Genomic DNA, 19,105 nt, shown 5'->3' on the forward strand with positions numbered 1-19,105 from the left:
TGCAAGAGCAGGAGAACCGGATTAAGATCACATGAGGCCGTACACAAATTACTTGTTTGAGGACCTCACTACTCCTGCTTACAGCTGGATTAAAGGTGCTGGCACACATGGCGATTTTTTACATGATTTGCCTGATTTTGACGAATCGTGACGACAAATCGTCTAAAATATGGCCAAATCGTGAGTTTCTACTCACGATCATGATGCCGATGCGCGTCCCCGCTCGTCGTACATCGCATTTTTAGATCTGCCGTGCTGTAGGGCAGATTTGTCAATCTGGGACACAATGCACTGGCTGCACAATAGATCTTAAGTCAGATTGGACATTTTTTACTCCAAATCGTGACCACGACTGCCGGGGAGCTGCCTGGGGAGAGTTCATGGGAAATCGTGCTTCAGGTCGGATCGTGAGCACATCGCTATGTGTGTAGACACCTTAAGACTTTAGGGTACATGGAACACTTAAGACAGGGTGGGCTTCTATTTATTCTTACATTAACAGCATAGTGTCATCATGCATACGAGAAAGCTTTAAAATCAAGTAGTATATATTAAAAAGGTGAATTCCATTATAGGATAAAATTAATATTTAATCAACATGTACCAATATATGATACAAATATAGGGAGCATCCTAGTGACTGACATAAAATACAGAGAGAATTTAAGTGGCTGTCATAAAATACATATGCCATCTTTGTTTCCATAATGCAATACAGAGAGTGTGCTAGTGGCTGCCATACAATACAGAGAGTGTCCCAGTGGTTGCCATACAATAGAATGCATCCCGGTGATCATCATAAAATATAGAGGACATCCTAATGGGCACAATACAGGGCATTCCAGCGGTCACCATGCAATACAGAGAGCACCACAGTGGCCACCATCCAATACTAAGAGCATCCCAGTGCCCGCCATACAATACAGAGTGCATTCACAATACAGAGACAATCCAAGTGACCTTCAAACAATATCATTCCATAATAATTAACAGCTTCTCAAAAAATCATTAGCTCAGCATCAACATAACAACTACAACCATAAACCACACAAAACAATTTGCACTTTTCAGCCAATCTAATAATTTTTTTTTTCCCTGCAGCTTGGACCAAACCTTATGCAGATTGGGTGTTTGGGAACCACCACAAATCACGTGTTTTGAGAATTCAGACTTCAAACCGCATATGATTTGCAAACGGCATCTAGATACATTGCCCCAGGGAATCATGGAACTGAATGATGCCTATTAGCCTCATGATGATTATTTTCAGGAATACTCCATTGTTATGCATTTGAAAACTGCAATTCCCATTGTGGTTTTAAAAATGCAAAAGCAAAGCAATTTGCTCTGCATTGACAGAATATTTCATACATGGAGTCTTTAGCTTAACGTCTGATAGATTATAATCAGGATGTTAATTTACTAAATGTGTTGCCACAATCTTATTTAGTTATGTTATCTTTTTAAACATCTCTTTTATTGAGGCACCTCAATACACCGTTAACAAAACATAAAGATGTACAATCAGATGTTACATGAGCAAAACGTTACATTGTCAACACCGTAACATCACAGTAAATTGAACAGTAATAAACAAATTGTGAGACACTGTCACACATGTAAACCCAGTCGATTATTATGACTGTTATTTATACCTTATAAACCCCTATGAACAAAGAGAGGAGGGGTTGGGAAAACAGAGGGCCATGTGGTGATATCAAGCCTGCCAAGAAAAGCATAATGCGAGTGTAATGCTGGCCATACACTAGCACGATTTCGGGCTGATTGCCTGATTTTCAACACATCGTACGATGACGTGTAGTATTTAGGTAGGAAACATTGCGATGCGCGCTCCCGCAGTTGCTAAAATGTATCGTATGATCAGATCGTGCTGTGTATTTGTGCATGAGATGCATCGTGCGTCCGACCGGTGTCATTTCAGGGACATTTTGAAGAATGATGAACAGTTTTTCAGCAAGCACACGATCGATCGTAACGTGAGATCATATGTACATAGTGTGTCCTGCCAGGGAGTTCAAGGGAAATCGTGAGATGACTCTCATCTTATTGCTGGTCGTACTAGTGTATGGCCAGCATTAGTTGTTAATTGTTAGCCAATAAATTAGTATTTGAAGATCACCCAACAACATTCTATGCTCGTACCACATAGTATATTTGAGGGAGTCTCTAATTCTATTCTGAAAATCAACTGGTAAGGTGGAAATAATAAACTCTCCCATGTATCAAAGAATATAGGTATTAACCTCTACCTGTTCCACGTAGTTTCCAACCAAACCATATTAAATATATGAAACAACTTTTCTCTAAAAAGGATTCAGGGAGGGAGGCGTTGGAGTTATCCATGTCTGCAAAATGGCCTTTTACGCTGCTGCGCTAATAGCCAAAATCAATTTCTAAAAGCCCCTGGTGACCCTCTGGTTGCAAGGGATTATCCTAAATATGGTCCATTCAGCGGAAAAGGGGAAATAATTCACCAACTTGTCTATAGGATATTGCCTTATGTGAAGTCAGAATCTACAAAGGAAACGGCAAGTCCAAAGGTATTACAATAAATCCACCTGTGATGAACGGCAATGTCCGATATTCACTGGAAGCAGCCATTCCTGCCAGGGTCTGGTGATGGCGCAAGAAATAAGCTTTGTGAAATATATTTAGGAACATCTTCTGATATTGTGCTGAGAGCAGTAATTTACAAGAGGTAATCAATTTTTTAAGCAAAAGGTCACAAATCAGTGATGGAAAATTGGATAGCCATTGACTCATACCCGACCATACCCGAGAGTGATCCATAGTTTTCCATTATAAAAATGGCCTACTGTTTAAGCGCTGGAAACTTCAACAGTAGGTCATAGCCATTACTCCAGTCTTGTTCTAAAATCGTATCAATAGTAGCACTAACGTAATGCTGTACCTGGTAAAATGCTAATCATCTAAGTACCAGGAAGTACCAGTAAACATCAGTTAACCAGACATCCAATATCCTGCACCCCCTCTTTCAGTCAAAGTGTAAATGGAAAGGCAGCATCCCCATGCGTTTACCTTTCTATATACATTTTCTAAAGAGAGCATTTATTTTTGCCACATCTGCAGAAGGCAAATACAGAAGGCGTGGAAATGTAGCCATTTTAATCAGATTAGCCCTACCCAAGTAGGATAAAAGAAGATGGCTCTACCCCTCCAACTCCACCAAAATTTCTTTAGTGGTATTGATACGATAAAGCTCCATTGGCATTTTCACAAGCTATATACCTAAATAAGTGATTTGGGACTTTGCCCTAGTCAAAGGTATATTTCTGCTCCATACGGGCCAGTGACCCTTGGTATCAAGTACAGACCCACAGATTTATCCGTATATACTTGAAATCCTGAGACATTGCCATATTCTCGTAACAAATGCAAAATCTATGAGAGAGACTCCTTAGGGTTCGCAAATTCACAATGTACAATAATACATCACCTGCGAATGCAGAGAGTTTCACCGTAGCAGAACGATGGTTATGCCTTGAAAAATGGGAGAGGCTTGCAACAGACTAAACAGTAGATCAATTTACAAGGTAAGTAGAGGGCAAGAGGAAACAACCTTGTCTAGTCTCTCAATTTTATAGTCAAAAGATTTCCTCTCGACCCGTTAATAATGAAGTTGTGAGCAAGAATATAAATAACAATTAAGTTGAATAAATATAAGATCAAAGTCCCATCTTTCCAAAACCATAAATAGATCATAAGGCCAAACCAAAATATCCAAAGTGGTATATGTGTCTAGACTTAACATATGTCTTGTCAGGGAACTTTGAGCAATGGACATTCTATTTGTCGTTACTAAATGTACAGTAGACCACGGACAAAAACCCATTATGTGGTAAATAAGCAAATCAGGAAGAATAAGTTGCAGTCTTTTGGTCATAATTTAAAAAAATGGTATTCATGAGAGTAATTGGTCTATAAGAATCTACCTTCCCTGGTGTTGGGATAAGCGTGGTATATGCATTGGTAAAGGGTAGATACTCTGGGTTTTCACTATAGATAGTCCTATACAATTCCAAAAGGGTGGGGACAAGCTTGTGGCGAATAGCTTAAAGTATAAACCCAGGTAACCATTTGGACCCAGGGCCTTTTGAGGCTGCAGGCTTGAAAGATCTGCAGTTAATTCTTGTTCAGTAACCTCCTCGGACATAATGTCCCTGTGTGCCTGTGTAAGCTTAAGTAGAGCTGCCTCATCTAATACCACTCATGTAAAGTGTAATTAGCAGAAGTTCAGAATAAAATTGGTGAAAGCAGGACAATATGTCCTGGGTATGTATATGGGTTCTGTCATTGGTTGAATCCCGAATAACCAAAATAAAATATAATTTCTGCCATGGCTTAGACATTGTGGATAGTAACCTCCCTGCTTTTTTGCCCCATCTGTAAAAGGATGTTTAGTATAATCTAATTGTTGTTGTACACAGTAGCGGCTCCAGGCACGGTCAAGCAGGTCCATCGCCCGGAGCGCTACTGTTTCCGGACGGCGCAGGAAATGCCCACCTCCCTCCCAGCGCTATGGGCTATATTTAAGCTCAGCTGGGAGGGAGCAGAGGAGGGAAGGGGCGGCAACACTGGACGGCGCTGGGCGCAGCACAGCCTAGCGCCGGCCCTGGTTGTACCTGATAAGTGAGAAAAGAATGGAGCACCCATTTTATAAGTGCCCAAAGTGGACTCGAGAGATTAATCCACATAGTAACGGAAACTAAGTGACAGTGTCTAGCAATAAGTTATAACGGGCTGCATTTTCTCGCCATAGCTTGGATACATAACTAATTATATGGCCCCGCATAACAGCTTTTGCTGTTTCCCAGAACAAAATAGGGTTGTACAAGTGTTCAACATTATCGTCCAAAAAATTGGACCATGAGCAAGACAAATATTGTCCTCCGAATTAGATAGAAAATCTGGGAAATGTAAAAAGCGATGGCTGTTGAGAACCACAGTACAAACTTCACATAATTGGGGCGTGATCCGATACTACAATATCCTCAAGAGTTGTCGATTTTACTTGTGATCAGAGCTTGAAGTAAGCCGATATACAGCGGTATGACATACCGCCACATCAGCCAGTGTCCCAACTCCCGATTGGCAGTCGGTAGCGGCGCTGGGAGCAGAAGAGAAACAGCAGTATTATATGGAGATGTATCCCGCTGGGGACACATCTCTGAGCAGTGCTGGCTTGACCGAGCATCGGGTGATAGGGGTCGGTGGGCCTGTGCAAGGACAGATGCGGCAGCAGTAGACAAACAAGGTGCCAGTCGTGAACCAATCACAGACCGATGTCAAATCAAAAAGAATCGGTGGTGGCTTTTTAAATAGTGTGAGGTGCAGGGTGTAGCAGAGGAAAGCAGGTAGTGTTAGGTGCAGGGTGTAGGAGAGGGAAGCAAGCAGTGTGAGGTGCAGGGGGTGAGAGAGGGAAGCAGGCAGTGTGAGGTACAGGGGGAGGGAGAGGGAAGCAGGCAGTGTGAGGTGCATAGGGTGGGAGAGGGAACAGGCAGTGTGAGGTGCAGGGGGTGGGAGAGGGAAGTAGGTAGTGTGAGGGGTGGGAGAAGGAAGCAGGCAGTGTGAGGCATAGGGGGTGGGAGAGGGAAGCAGGCAGTGTGAAGTGCAGAGGGTGAGAGAGGGAAGCAGGTAGTGTGAGGTGCAGGGTGTAGCAGAGGGAAGCAGGCAGTGTTAGGTGCAGGGTGTAGGAGAGGAAGCAGATAGTGTGAGGTGCAGGGGGTGAGAGAAGGAAGCAGGTAGTGTGAGGAGCATATGGTGGGAGAGGAAAGCAAGCAGTGTGAGGTGCAGGGGGTGGGAGAAGGAAGCAGGTAGTGTGAGGTGCAGGGGGTGGAAGAAGGAAGCAGGCAGTGTGAGGTGCAGGGGGTGGGAGAGGGAAGCAGGCAGTGTGAGGTGCAGGGGGTGAGAGGGAAGCAGACAGTGTGAGGTGCAGGGGGTGGGAGAGCGAAGCAGGCAGTGTGAGGTGCAGGGGGTGGGAGAGGGAAGCAGGCAGTGTGAGGTGTAGGGGGTGGGAGGGGGAAGCAGGTAGTGTGAAGTGCAGAGGGTGAGAGAGGGAAGCAGGTAGTGTGAGGTGCAGGGTGTAGCAGAGGGAAGCAGGCAGTGATAGGTGCAGGGTGTAGGAGAGGAAGCAGATAGTGTGAGGTGCAGGGGATGAGAGAGGGAAGCAGGTAGTGTGAGGTACATATGGTGGGAGAGGAAAGCAAGCAGTGTGAGGTGCAGGGGGTGGGAGAAGGAAGCAGGTAGTGTGAGGTGAAGGGGGTGGGAGAAGGAAGCAGGCAGTGTGAGGTGCAGGGGGTGGGAGAGGGAAGCAGGCAGTGTGAGGTGCAGGGGGTGGGAGAGGGTTGTAGGCAGTGAGAGGTGCAGGAGTTGAGATAGAAGCAGAGGCTGAATCCCTAAAGTTTGGGGAGGGGGGGGGTTCAACTAAAATTTCCATACCCCCACTGCAAAATTCCTACTTCGAGCACTACTTGTGATAGTAGGGAATTGGACAAAAGAACGTAATCAATACAGGAAAGTGAATGATATACTCTAGACAGATGAGTATATGATCTGTCAGTCCATTTTAATAGTTGCCAGGGATCACTAAGTTGCAAACATTCCTCCAGTCCCTGTATGTTTTTCCAGCAGCCTAGAAGAGGGGGGATATTTATCTATACTGTGTTAAGTCCCCACCAGTAATGAGAGAGTATAAAGTATGGTTTGTCAAAATTTGAGTAATAAAAAATAGAAACTTCCCAGTGCTAATGTTAGAGGCATAAATGTTTATTAATATATATTTTTTTACCCTCCAGTTTCACATCCACAATCATGTAGCAGCCTAGAACGTCCACTAATATTGTATATAGTAAATCCCTATGAAAAAGAAGTGGCACTCCTATGACTTATAATGATATGATGCCGATAAACAATCTCCTATCCACGGAGCCCATAGAGTAGAGCCCTCCCCTATTAACCAACGTGTTTCCTGCAGGAATGCCCAAGCTGGGTGACATTTACGAATAGGTACAAGGACTTTTTTTCTCTTTATCGGGGAGTTGAGGCCACCCACATTCCATGACACTAATGAAAAGTGAGGTTGTCTTTGGGACTTTGTTGTATCAGTAGGTCTCAACAGTGGCAAACGCAGGATTTTTAGAGGGGGGTTTCCAGAGGCTTGATTTTAGAGTGTGGCCAGCCCATGAAGAGGACATAATTAACACTTATCCGGTTTAATATGCGGCATACAAAGTGTATTGTGTGTCATAACTCCAGCATATACAGGACCAGTCAGTGGCGTATCTATAATTGGTGCAGTGTGTGCGGGGCACGGGGGCCCTGCACCGCACGCACTGCACCCATATTATTTTAGACTTACCTGTCCGTGGTCCCATGTCGGGTGTCTTTGCTGCTCAGAACACCGGAACATGGCCGCTGCAACCATTTTTCCAGTGTTCTGCGCATGCGCAGTAGACTCCGGGCACTAGAGTGTGCCCGCAGTCTACTGCGCATGCGCAGAATGCTGGAAAATGGCCACCGTGGCCATTTTCCTGCGTTCTGCGCATGCGCAGTAGACTCCGTGTACACTCTAGTACCCGGAGTCTACTAAGGCTTTGGTGGCTGGCTAGCCGCATCAGTCGGCTGCCGGCCACCGGGGAGAGAGGAGGGGGCCCCGCACGGGGAGTGCACACGGGCCCCCTCCTCTCTTAAGATGCCCCTGGGACCAGTGATCACAGTATGCCATTAGATACAGCAGCAGGGCCATCCTGCCTGAGCTGAATGTTATAATTTCAGTTGTGGGCACCAATCCAGAGTATGGGAGCAACGCCGGGAGTCTGGGGGATCAGCAGAAGAACCTAGCACTGCCCTGGACATATATGTAGATATTGGGCTACTTATGCGCTGGATAATGTATTATTATACAGTATTAATAATTAACCCTATTGATGGCCTATAGCAGTGCATCCCTAAAGGCACACATCCACTAGATTATTAAATTGAGCGATTGAACGATAACGATATCGTTATCGTTCAATAATTGTTTGAAAATCGTTTGCGGATCATTAAAATTATGTCTAAAACGACCAGCGATGCACGCTCCCGCTGGTCGTTTAGACATTTTTTATCGTACAAATATGTTCTACAACCTGACGATAATGTCAGGTTCAACATGTTTGCAGATGATTGATTTGCCTACACTGAACGACTGCTCGTTCAGTCTAGGCACATCACAGACTGACAAACGACTGTACGATTACAATGTCATAATCATGCAGTTGTTCTCATGTCTTTTAGTGGATGTGTGCCTTAACAGTGCATGTTTTCCATATCTCCTAATTGGTGCACAGATGTATTAATTACTGGCTGACACATGTTACAAGATCCACAGGTGGTACTAATTATGTAATTTGTGATACTGAGAAGAACATGCAGCACTAGTAAAATTCTGTTATATTACTATTTCTATTGTGGTTATGGCGTGATCAGGGGAGGGGGGATTCCAGGCAACTGGAAACCCCGTCTGCGTTTGCCTATGCTCGAAGTCATCTAGTAATAAAACTAAAAGAAGTGTAAGAACATGGAGGACAGCAACCAGTGGGTCAACCACTAGGGAAAAACACCAAAATGCAAAACACATGATCTCCCTGAACTCCAATCAATCTCCATTACTTCACATAAAAATATTAAAAGAGACATTTTTGACTGGGCTCCCAGCCTCCCCTGCTGGGCTCCCCTACATGTGTACCCCATTTTCCCTTATGGGCGGTCCTGTGTGTATGTTTATCTCTGTCTGCACCCTATAGCCCAAATTTAAAACCTGTCATTTGTGGGCACTAAAGCGATTTATATTTAAAGCGGCATTGCAACATTTGGGCCTATGTATATTTTATACAGTATGGTGTTTGCATATTGTGTTTGTGGGTGTGATGCATCACTAATACGATATATACATGCTTACCTCCCAATTGTCCTGATTGTGTTGGGCCAATTTAGGTTTTGAAAAACTGTCCCATGCATCCAAGAGTTTGTGCCGACCACAAGAATAATTGGGAGAAATGTTCTGCTTCACACTAATGTAGGACAAGGAGGTTCCTAACAATGGGCCTGATTCAGACCCACTCGCGAGCGGCTGTCCGCTCGCAAGTGGGTCGATGTTCTGGACTGAGCATGCGCACGACGGAGGGAGCTCCTTCGTGCGCATGTGCCAGACGCGACGAGCGAAGGACTTTCCTTCGCTCGTTGTGTCTGATCAAAGGGGGCGTGCTGTCGATGTTGATTGACAGCACGCCCCCTTTGGTAGGCGTGCCGGGGGCGTGCCTCCCGTCAGAAGCCGGCCCACTGACATCACTAGTGTGATACCCCCAAAGTATTTATTATCTAAAAAAATACATTGTTAACAGGGATAATCTGTTTGTGAATACAGTGATGTTGTAAAAATAAATAAAAATACAAGTTTATGTATTTACACAGTAGGAACTTGGAAAGCTGCCATATATACATATATATCAAATGCACGATTATTTTGATGATCTGCTAGTAAATGTATGTAAATATTGTTAACCCCCCCTCTCCGGGGAACAGTGGAGCCGACCTCTGTACGGGATAAGTTTAAATAAGGGGGCACGCGGCCAGCTATGGGATATTCCAGCCGCTGCAGAGGGGAATCTTTTCCCTTCCTTTAGAACTATATAGCTGACCTGTCCGGAGAGCGGCGCGTGCGGTCGGCGGGAAGGAGCCCCGCACGCGACCACTGATATATAAGGAGCACTCGCGGGGACAGCCGGGTAATCTGTGCCTGAGGTAGGCAGTGTAAAGAAAGAACCACGGTACCTACCGGTGACGACGGGACCGTGTGGTGTAAGTTGAGCCCACCGGACAAGCAGCAGAGTCTCCTTGCCGTCGGCAGGGGAGAGGAGAGGCTGCGGACAACCGAGGGAGCCGGAGGAATCTGTACGGAGGAGGTCGCGTCAGTCGGGCGCCGCCTCCAAGCCTGCCCCGCATAGTGAGTGACAGCCGGGGAGCCAAACGGCCGCTGCGAGGGCAGTAATAGGAGGAAGCAAAGACAGAGGGAGCCGCCCAGAGACCTTCCCCCGGGGCTGGTGAGTGACAGCCGGGGAGCTAAGTGACTGCTGCGGGGCGGTGATCAAGGAGCGGCCTCAGTAGTGGAACCGCCTGTCTTCTGCCTCTATTTGCAGTGACTGACAGCCGGGGGCTGGAAAGGAGGAGGGAGAGCTATCCCTGTCATGGAGTGAAAGAAACGGAACAGGTCTGTGAAATACTTACACATTGGCACTCCTACACTATCTGAACTGCTTAGTATATGCACCATAGTGCAGTGCCAGCTGAACTTTAGTTAAACCTTGCCCTGTTTAGTTAAACCTTGCCCTGTTCTCTCAGAAGGGAGTAAAAGTCAATAGATACTCAGTTCTTGGACACTTAAGCAGGCTATACTCTAATCCTCACAGTATCCGCTATTATAACCTGGACTATAGACTCCCACTCAGCGAGAAGGGTAGGAAAGAACTGATTCAATACTAATGTCTGAATAGAGTGATATAGTGAGAAAAATACCAGGGGCAACTCGATGGACAGAATTAATTCTGTGACTGCAAATAACAGCGTCAATGCTTGGCAGGGATAGTGAAGAATATATATACATAGCTCCGCAGGGCATCGTACATAAATTTTAGTGAGAACATTAAGCGGAGTTACCAATTTCTCTCTGCCCAAAATACAGGGAGAGTGGTTACAATTTGACTCTAACTGCGTTTAACAGGATACAGAGTAACCACTCCCCAGAGAATTGCATAATAGTAAATGCCGGTGGCAGGACAGTCAGTGAATCCATCCAATCGTTAGATTTGCAGGACCTTGCATTATCTAAGGATCCATAAGTTTCTCTTAAATAAAGCGACACGTCAACCCGGGCACCGTTTGCAAACACCTCATCAAATAGTTACTCATTTTGCATGTATAAATCACTATAAACTATCATTTGTTTTGTGCACAAAATAATAGGGTTATATTGTGTCTAGGATTGACTCTGCATATTGAGAATTGTTAGTTCATCTATCCAGTGAATTAACCCTTTCTTCTAGTATACGGATCCGAGTTCCAGAGTTCCAGTCATAATAAAAAAACGGATCAGAGTGTTTCTGTTTCTTAAAAAAAGTGTCAAATTTACGGTGATGTAATTATTTAAATGTGACGTTGCTCAATTGCATCTGTTTTGTTCTGTATAATCTCTGTTTGAAATAAACTTAATTTTGGGTAAGATACAATTGCCTATATTTAAGACTTATCCCCTGATCATAGACCCTACACAGCGCTATTACCCAGCCTATCACTATCGACAAGAGTTGTTACAATTATTTTTGGCGTCATACGAACAGGATACGGGCGAGTCATGCCTTCTGATGACGAACAAGTTGTGGGAGACTCATCCAATGCTCGGCCAGCCATGGCTAACCTTAACCCAATTACCCTGCCCTATTATTTTGGCGCTCCGTGGCTTCCAATTTATAATGGAGATCTTCAGGGAAGGGAGGGGAATACATTAGACGAATTTAAGACCAAGTTGAAATCTATGTTTCGCCTGTACCCCCTCAGTGAACAACAGCAAGTAGAAATATTGATTGGGCAACTCAAGGGTGCTGCCCTCCGAGAAGTTGCTTCATGGCCACGTGAGGAAAAACAAAAAATAGATCAAATTCTGCAACGGTTGAGGACCACATTTGAAACCAGAACCATTTCTGAGCTAAAAATGAAGTTTTATGGGCGAAGACAGCGGGCAGGCGAGACGCTCAGGGATTATGCTCTGAGTTTACAAGAAGCTTTAAAGGCAGTACAAGCAGTGGATGATCAAGAAATAGGAAATGCTGATGAAGCTCTGATATCTCAGTTGATTGAAGGGGCCAATAAAGAAGGAATCCGAAGTCAGCTTAGAATGCTGAGAATGCAATTGGAGAATCACTCATTCCTCGATTTTAAAGAAGCTGCTATAAAAATCATAGGGCACTGTGCGGGGCAAGAAGTCTCTTTTCCCGAAATGCCTGGATATCAAGAAACATCTAATGCTATTGGGAGTGAAGGCAACAAAATAGGGAAAGAATCAACCGTGAGGGATAAAGTAAGTCAGAGTGCCCAGTTACCTACTCGAGATCCGATGCAGGTCTTACAAGATCAATTAGAGGGACTAACAATGGAATTAACTGAAATGCGCAAAGAAATGCGCCAGCTGTCTCGGCAGAGATCTAATGATTCCTCCGGATGGAGAGGAAATTCAGAACGGAGGCGCACCAGTAGTGAGAGGTGGGAACCACCTCGTGGAAATGGAAGAAGAGCCACTGATCAATTCGATTCCCAAGGCCGACCTATCTGCAGGAAATGTGGAAGGAGCGGGCATATTGAACGAAACTGTAACTCCGCTGAGCCTTTAAACTCCAACACCCCGAGGATGGGGGCCGAGCCTCTGGGGGAACCGGTAGCTTAGATCCAAAACCGGAAGAGTGGTGGCCCCGATATGTTGGACAGTGCCCCATTATCCCAATCATCATCAACGGCGTAGAGACTTTCGCCATGATAGATACGGGGTCCCAAATTACGACTATACAACTTTCTACTTACAAACAACATTGGGAAACAGGACAACTTCTGTTGCCTCCGCCAACCTGGCTGCAACTCATCGCCAGCAATGGTCTGGGAATATCCTGCGTAGGCTATTGGGAGGCTAGCGTGAAAATAGGACAGACTCTACTTCCTGAGCAGGGATGTTTGGTGACCGAGACAAGTGATGCCAAAGTGGCTCCTGTGATTTTAGGCATGAATATATTACAAAATTGCCCTGAAGAATTAGTTTCCATACTCAGGGGAGAGTTAGCCAAGGTGATTCCACCAAGCCAGCAAGTTCTACAGAAAGCCATTAAAGTTCTGCAGGGGCATCAGCGATTGGCTCAGAACAAGGGAGCCGTTGGAAAAGTACGATTGACTGACAGCAAACCTGTCAAACTGCAACCAAATTCTGAAACCATTCTGTGGGGTAAGGCCCGTTCGGGACCCAGTGGGCAGGAATATGAAGCTTTGATTGAACCATGTGTGATAGCTGCTCGGAACGACATGGTTGTGGCCCGATCCATAGTTACTGTAAAGAATGGAAGAGTCCCTGTTCGAGTACTCAATCCTCACGGTCACACAGTCAAATTATATCGGAGTCAACCGATTGCTAACCTAATGTGGACCACTTTTCAAGATGTATTAAATCCCATTTTAGTAGTAAATCAAGAAGAAACATCTGCAACAATTGAGGCTGAAATAGAACAAGAACCCACTTGGTGGAAGGAGCTGCAAATTGGGAACATCAGTACGCCGGAAGATCAGAAACAAGGGGCACTTCAAGTAGCTCAAGAGAACTCTGAAGCTTTTAGTAAAGACCCGAATGACTTGGGAGTAGTTATGAAAATTCAACACCGTATTTTCACTGGGGATAGTCCTCCTGTCAAAGAAAGACATCGCCCGTTGGCCCCAGGATTATACCAGCCAGTACGACAAATGATAGAAAACATGAAGGCCACCGGAATTATTCAAGAGAGTCACAGCCCCTGGGCGGCCCCAATGGTCCTTGTACGGAAAAAAGATGGACAGTTCCGTTTCTGTGTGGATTACCGGAAATTAAATAACCTCACCCACAAGGACGCATACCCGCTGCCCCGGATTGAAGAATCCCTCGCTGCTCTAAAATCGGCCCAGTACTTTTCCACTCTGGATCTGACGAGTGGATATTGGCAAATCCAAATGGCCGAAGAAGATAAAGAGAAGACTGCCTTCATCACCCCAATGGGACTATTTGAGTTCCAACGAATGCCTTTTGGATTATGTAACGCACCAGCAACATTCCAAAGGGTGATGGAACATTGTCTAGGTCACAAGAATTTTGAAACTGTTCTCCTGTATTTGGATGATGTCATCGTTTTTTCAGGATCCTATACAGAGCATCTTCAGCATCTTCGGGAAGTTCTCCAGAGCTTGATCAGATATGGACTTAAATTGAAGCCTTCAAAATGTCATTTGCTCAAACCTGAGGTCCACTACCTGGGTCATATTGTGAGTTCCACCGGAGTCTCTCCTGATCCAGATAAAATTAAAGCCGTGTTGGATTGGCCAGTCCCTCAAACGGTGAAGGACATACGAAGATTCCTTGGTTTCATTGGATATTACAGGAGATTCATTCAGAACTTTGCTCACATCTCGGCTCCACTTCTAGAGTTACTACGAGGAATTCCCAAAGAGCGATATCACAAGAAAATTCTTATCAGTTGGACGATCGAAAGACAAGAGGCATTTGATAAATTGAAGAAAATTTTAACTGAAGCACCCTTGTTGGCATATCCGGATTACACCAAACCTTTTCGGTTGTTCACCGACGCCAGCAAACAGGGCTTGGGAGCCGTCCTGTCTCAGGTTCAGGATGGAAAAGAAAGAGTGATTGCTTACGCTAGTCGGAGTTTGAGGAAGACGGAAAGGAATGATAGCAATTATAGTGCATTCAAGCTGGAATTCTTGGCCCTTGTATGGGCTGTAACCGAGAAGTTCCGCGATTATTTGGCCGCCACACCTTTTGTTGCTTACACTGACTGCAACCCCTTGGTCCATCAGGAGACTGCTAAGTTGAGTGCGTTAGAACAAAGATGGTCTTCACGACTGGCCAACTATCGCTATCGGATAAAATACAGGAGTGGTCGCAGTAATACGAATGCCGATGCCCTGTCCCGTTTACCATTCTCCGAGGAATTGGAGGAAGAGGAAGACCCATGGGAATCAATCGAAATCCCCAGTTTCAGCACTGCCCCCACTTCATCTGAACAACATGCTCTGATGTCAAGCAGAGTTGAAACCTGCACAGGGGATGCTGGACAAGGGGAACTAGAATGGGCAGAAACACAAGATGAAGATCCATGTCTACATAAATTGAAAGAATTAGTTGGTAGACAATGTGGACTAACTAAGCTGGAAAGACGAATGGCGGACCCTGAACTTGCTCAACTCTGGCGACAAAGAAACCGACTGAGACTACATAGAGGCGTGCTTGTCCGTCAATACATCAATCCAAAAACTCATGAGAATATGAGACAGCTAGTGGCACCCCGAGCGAAAGTCAAGGAGTTGTTACAGGCCTATCACAACCAGTCCGGGCATTTTGGGTGTCAGAAGTTGGAGAGAAATTTGCGACAGAGATTCTACTGGGTTAATATGAGGAAAGATGTGGAAAACTGGTGTCAAACCTGTCCCACCTGTATCTTACGTCAACCTGTTTTGCCAACACAGAAAGCATTACTCCATCCAATAGTCACTCACCAACCTTTAGAACTCGTTTCGATTGACCATGTCAAATTGGAACCCAGTCAAATGGGATACAGATATGCCATTACCATGATTGACCATTTCACTAAATTTGCAGTGGCCCTCCCGGTCCGGGATCTATCAGCAAAGACCACCGCAGAAATCTTTTGGCGTGCTTTCGTCAGACCCTACGGATATCCTGCTAAAATACTAACCGATCAAGGCCCTGCATTTGAATCGCAACTTTTTCAAGAATTATGCTCCCTGTACAGGTGCAAGAAAATACACACCACCGCTTATCATCCACAGGGAAATGGTGTGTGCGAAAGAATGAACAGAACTCTAATCAATATGTTGAGAGCCACACCCGTTTCACAGCGATTTGAATGGCCCACTCTGTTAGCCGAATTGATATTTGTCTATAATAATACAGTACATGGGTCAACGGGGTACACCCCCTACTATTTACTTTTCGGCCGACCTGGAAGATTGCCAATGGATGTACAGTTAGGACTACCCAAAAATGCTGATCTTTCCTTCAATTCTAATATGGAATGGGTCGAGGATCATCAGCAACGGTTGAAAATGGCCCAAACCATTGTTCATCAACAAATGGACCATGAAAGACAACGGCAAGAAACATATTATAACCTCAAAGCCCAAGCAAAGCCTTTCAGTGTGGGCGACAGAGTTCTCCGAAAGAATAACATATGGCACAGCAAGCTGGATCTGCAATGGGAGTTAGTACCTTATAGAGTGACTGAGATCCCTAATCCTGAAATCGCAATCTACCGGATAGTTAGAGAAACTGATGGCACAGAAAAGGTGGTTCACCGGAACCAACTTAAATTGTACCTTGTTCCAGAATTGGAAGCCAGACCAGTACCATCAAACCCGGAAATTACACTAACTCAACCATCGGACAATGTCCTAGAGATGATGTTGAGCATGTACTGGCCAGTAGTTTCCGACTCTAGACTTTCACTATCCCATGAACAGTTGGCTGATGCTAGTCCAACATTGGAGGGGGAAGCAGCCCTCGAACTTCCTAGCTGCAGACGTTCCAAAAGAAGTAACAAGGGGGTTCTTCCCATAAGATACAGGCAATAACCTGTTTAATGACTGTTTCAACTTACTTCCTTAAAGTTAATAAATGTCTCGGTTCTGTTACTGTTGCTACAAATGTAGCTAAATGTTCATGATTGTGCAAACAGTTTGTTTAAACTTGTTAGAAAAAATGCTCAGTAACTGCTTAAAAGTATCAAAATAACTTGCTACTGATGTAATTGTTGAGAGTAACATGTGTAACTAACTAGTGTTCTTGCGACACTTGTTACAGAGTAGCTAAAAGGTGATGGTTGCAAGTAATAGTTGTTGAAAACTTATTAGGAGAGGGAAATGCATGGGGACATGCATCATTCTAGCGGGGAGGAATGTGATACCCCCAAAGTATTTATTATGTAAAAAAATACATTGTTAACAGGGATAATCTGTTTGTGAATACAGTGATGTTGTAAAAATAAATAAAAATGCAAGTTTATGTATTTACACAGTAGGAACTTGGAAAGCTGCCATATATACATATATATCAAATGCACGATTATTTTGATGATCTGCTAGTAAATGTATGTAAATATTGTTAACCCCCCCCTCTCCGGGGAACAGTGGAGCCGACCTCTGTACGGGACAAGTTTAAATAAGGGGGCACGCGGCCAGCTATGGGATATTCCAGCCGCTGCAGAGGGGAATCTTTTCCCTTCCTTTAGAACTATATAGCTGACCTGTCCGGAGAGCGGCGCGTGCGGTCGGCGGGAAGGAGCCCCCACGCGACCACTGATATATAAGGAGCACTCGCGGGGACAGCCGGGTAATCTGTGCCTGAGGTAGGCAGTGTAAAGAAAGAACCACGGTACCTACCGGTGACGACGGGACCGTGTGGTGTAAGTTGAGCCCACCGGACAAGCAGCAGAGTCTCCTTGCCGTCAGCAGGGGAGAGGAGAGGCTGCGGACAACCGAGGGAGCCGGAGGAATCTGTACGGAGGAGGTCGCGTCAGTCGGGCGCCGCCTCCAAGCCTGCCCCGCATAGTGAGTGACAGCCGGGGAGCCAAACGGCCGCTGCGAGGGCAGTAATAGGAGGAAGCAAAGACAGAGGGAGCCACCCAGAGACCTTCCCCCGGGGCTGGTGAGTGACAGCCGGGGAGCTAAGTGACTGCTGCGGGGCGGTGATCAAGGAGCGGCCTCAGTAGTGGAACCGCCTGTCTTCTGCCTCTATTTGCAGTGACTGACAGCCGGGGGCTGGAAAGGAGGAAGGAGAGCTATCCCTGTCATGGAGTGAAAGAAACGGAACAGGTCTGTGAAATACTTACACATTGGCACTCCTACACTATCTGAACTGCTTAGTATATGCACCATAGTGCAGTGCCAGCTGAACTTTAGTTAAACCTTGCCCTGTTTAGTTAAACCTTGCCCTGTTCTCTCAGAAGGGAGTAAAAGTCAATAGATACTCAGTTCTTGGACACTTAAGCAGGCTATACTCTAATCCTCACAGTATCCGCTATTATAACCTGGACTATAGACTCCCACTCAGCGAGAAGGGTAGGAAAGAACTGATTCAATACTAATGTCTGAATAGAGTGATATAGTGAGAAAAATACCAGGGGCAACTCGATGGACAGAATTAATTCTGTGACTGCAAATAACAGCGTCAATGCTTGGCAGGGATAGTGAAGAATATATATACATAGCTCCGCAGGGCATCGTACATAAATTTTAGTGAGAACATTAAGCGGAGTTACCAATTTCTCTCTGCCCAAAATACAGGGAGAGTGGTTACAATTTGACTCTAACTGCGTTTAACAGGATACAGAGTAACCACTCCCCAGAGAATTGCATAATAGTAAATGCCGGTGGCAGGACAGTCAGTGAATCCATCCAATCGTTAGATTTGCAGGACCTTGCATTATCTAAGGATCCATAAGTTTCTCTTAAATAAAGCGACACGTCAACCCGGGCACCGTTTGCAAACACCTCATCAAATAGTTACTCATTTTGCATGTATAAATCACTATAAACTATCATTTGTTTTGTGCACAAAATAATAGGGTTATATTGTGTCTAGGATTGACTCTGCATATTGAGAATTGTTAGTTCATCTATCCAGTGAATTAACCATTTCTTCTAGTATACGGATCCGAGTTCCAGAGTTCCAGTCATAATAAAAAAATGGATCAGAGTGTTTCTGTTTCTTAAAAAAAAGTGTCAAATTTACAGTGATGTAATTATTTAAATGTGACGTTGCTCAATTGCATCTGTTTTGTTCTGTATAATCTCTGTTTGAAATAAACGTAATTTTGGGTAAGATACAATTGCCTATATTTAAGACTTATCCCCTGATCATAGACCCTATACAGCGCTATTACCCAGCCTATCACTATCGACAAGAGTTGTTACACTAGTGATGTCAGTGGGAGTGATTTTGGCTCTGATAGAGCCAAAATCACTCCGGAGCTTGCGGTTGAAAACCTCAACCGCAGGCTCCGGCTCGCAGTTTCGATGGTCGCGATGGTCAAGACCATCGCGGCCATCAAACTGCATGCTCGTATAGCCTGTGGGTGGTCACCCACAGCTATACGAGCGTCCAGGAGGACGCTCCATTTTCATGGAGGCCGGCCCTCATTCAGAGCGTGCGCTCTGCTCAGAGCGTACGGCTCTGAATGAGGGCCTATGATGCATCCTGCATTTCCATGGG

General features: G+C 45.0%; 2 protein-coding genes across 4 annotated transcripts in view; one reads left to right on the forward strand and one right to left on the reverse strand.

Moving 5' to 3' along the window:
* FGF12 (fibroblast growth factor 12) overlaps positions 1–19,105 on the reverse strand; it is a 618,931-nt gene that overhangs the window by 358,972 nt on the left and 240,854 nt on the right. The window lies entirely within an intron of this gene.
* LOC148508272 (uncharacterized) lies at positions 11,429–12,514 on the forward strand. The gene has a single exon (XM_088444693.1). It carries the CDS (start codon positions 11,429–11,431, stop codon positions 12,512–12,514), a length of 1,086 nt encoding a protein of 361 aa, XP_088300819.1.

The sequence above is a fragment of the Taudactylus pleione genome, unplaced genomic scaffold (genome assembly GCF_031769625.1).
Source record: "Taudactylus pleione unplaced genomic scaffold, aTauple2 ptg000372l, whole genome shotgun sequence".
Taxonomy (NCBI): Eukaryota; Metazoa; Chordata; class Amphibia; order Anura; family Myobatrachidae; genus Taudactylus; species Taudactylus pleione.

What these genes read in the sequence shown, in the direction of transcription:
- LOC148508272 (XM_088444693.1), top strand. Translation starts at nt 11,429, where the DNA reads ATGCCTTCTGATGACGAACAAGTTGTGGGAGACTCATCCAATGCTCGG.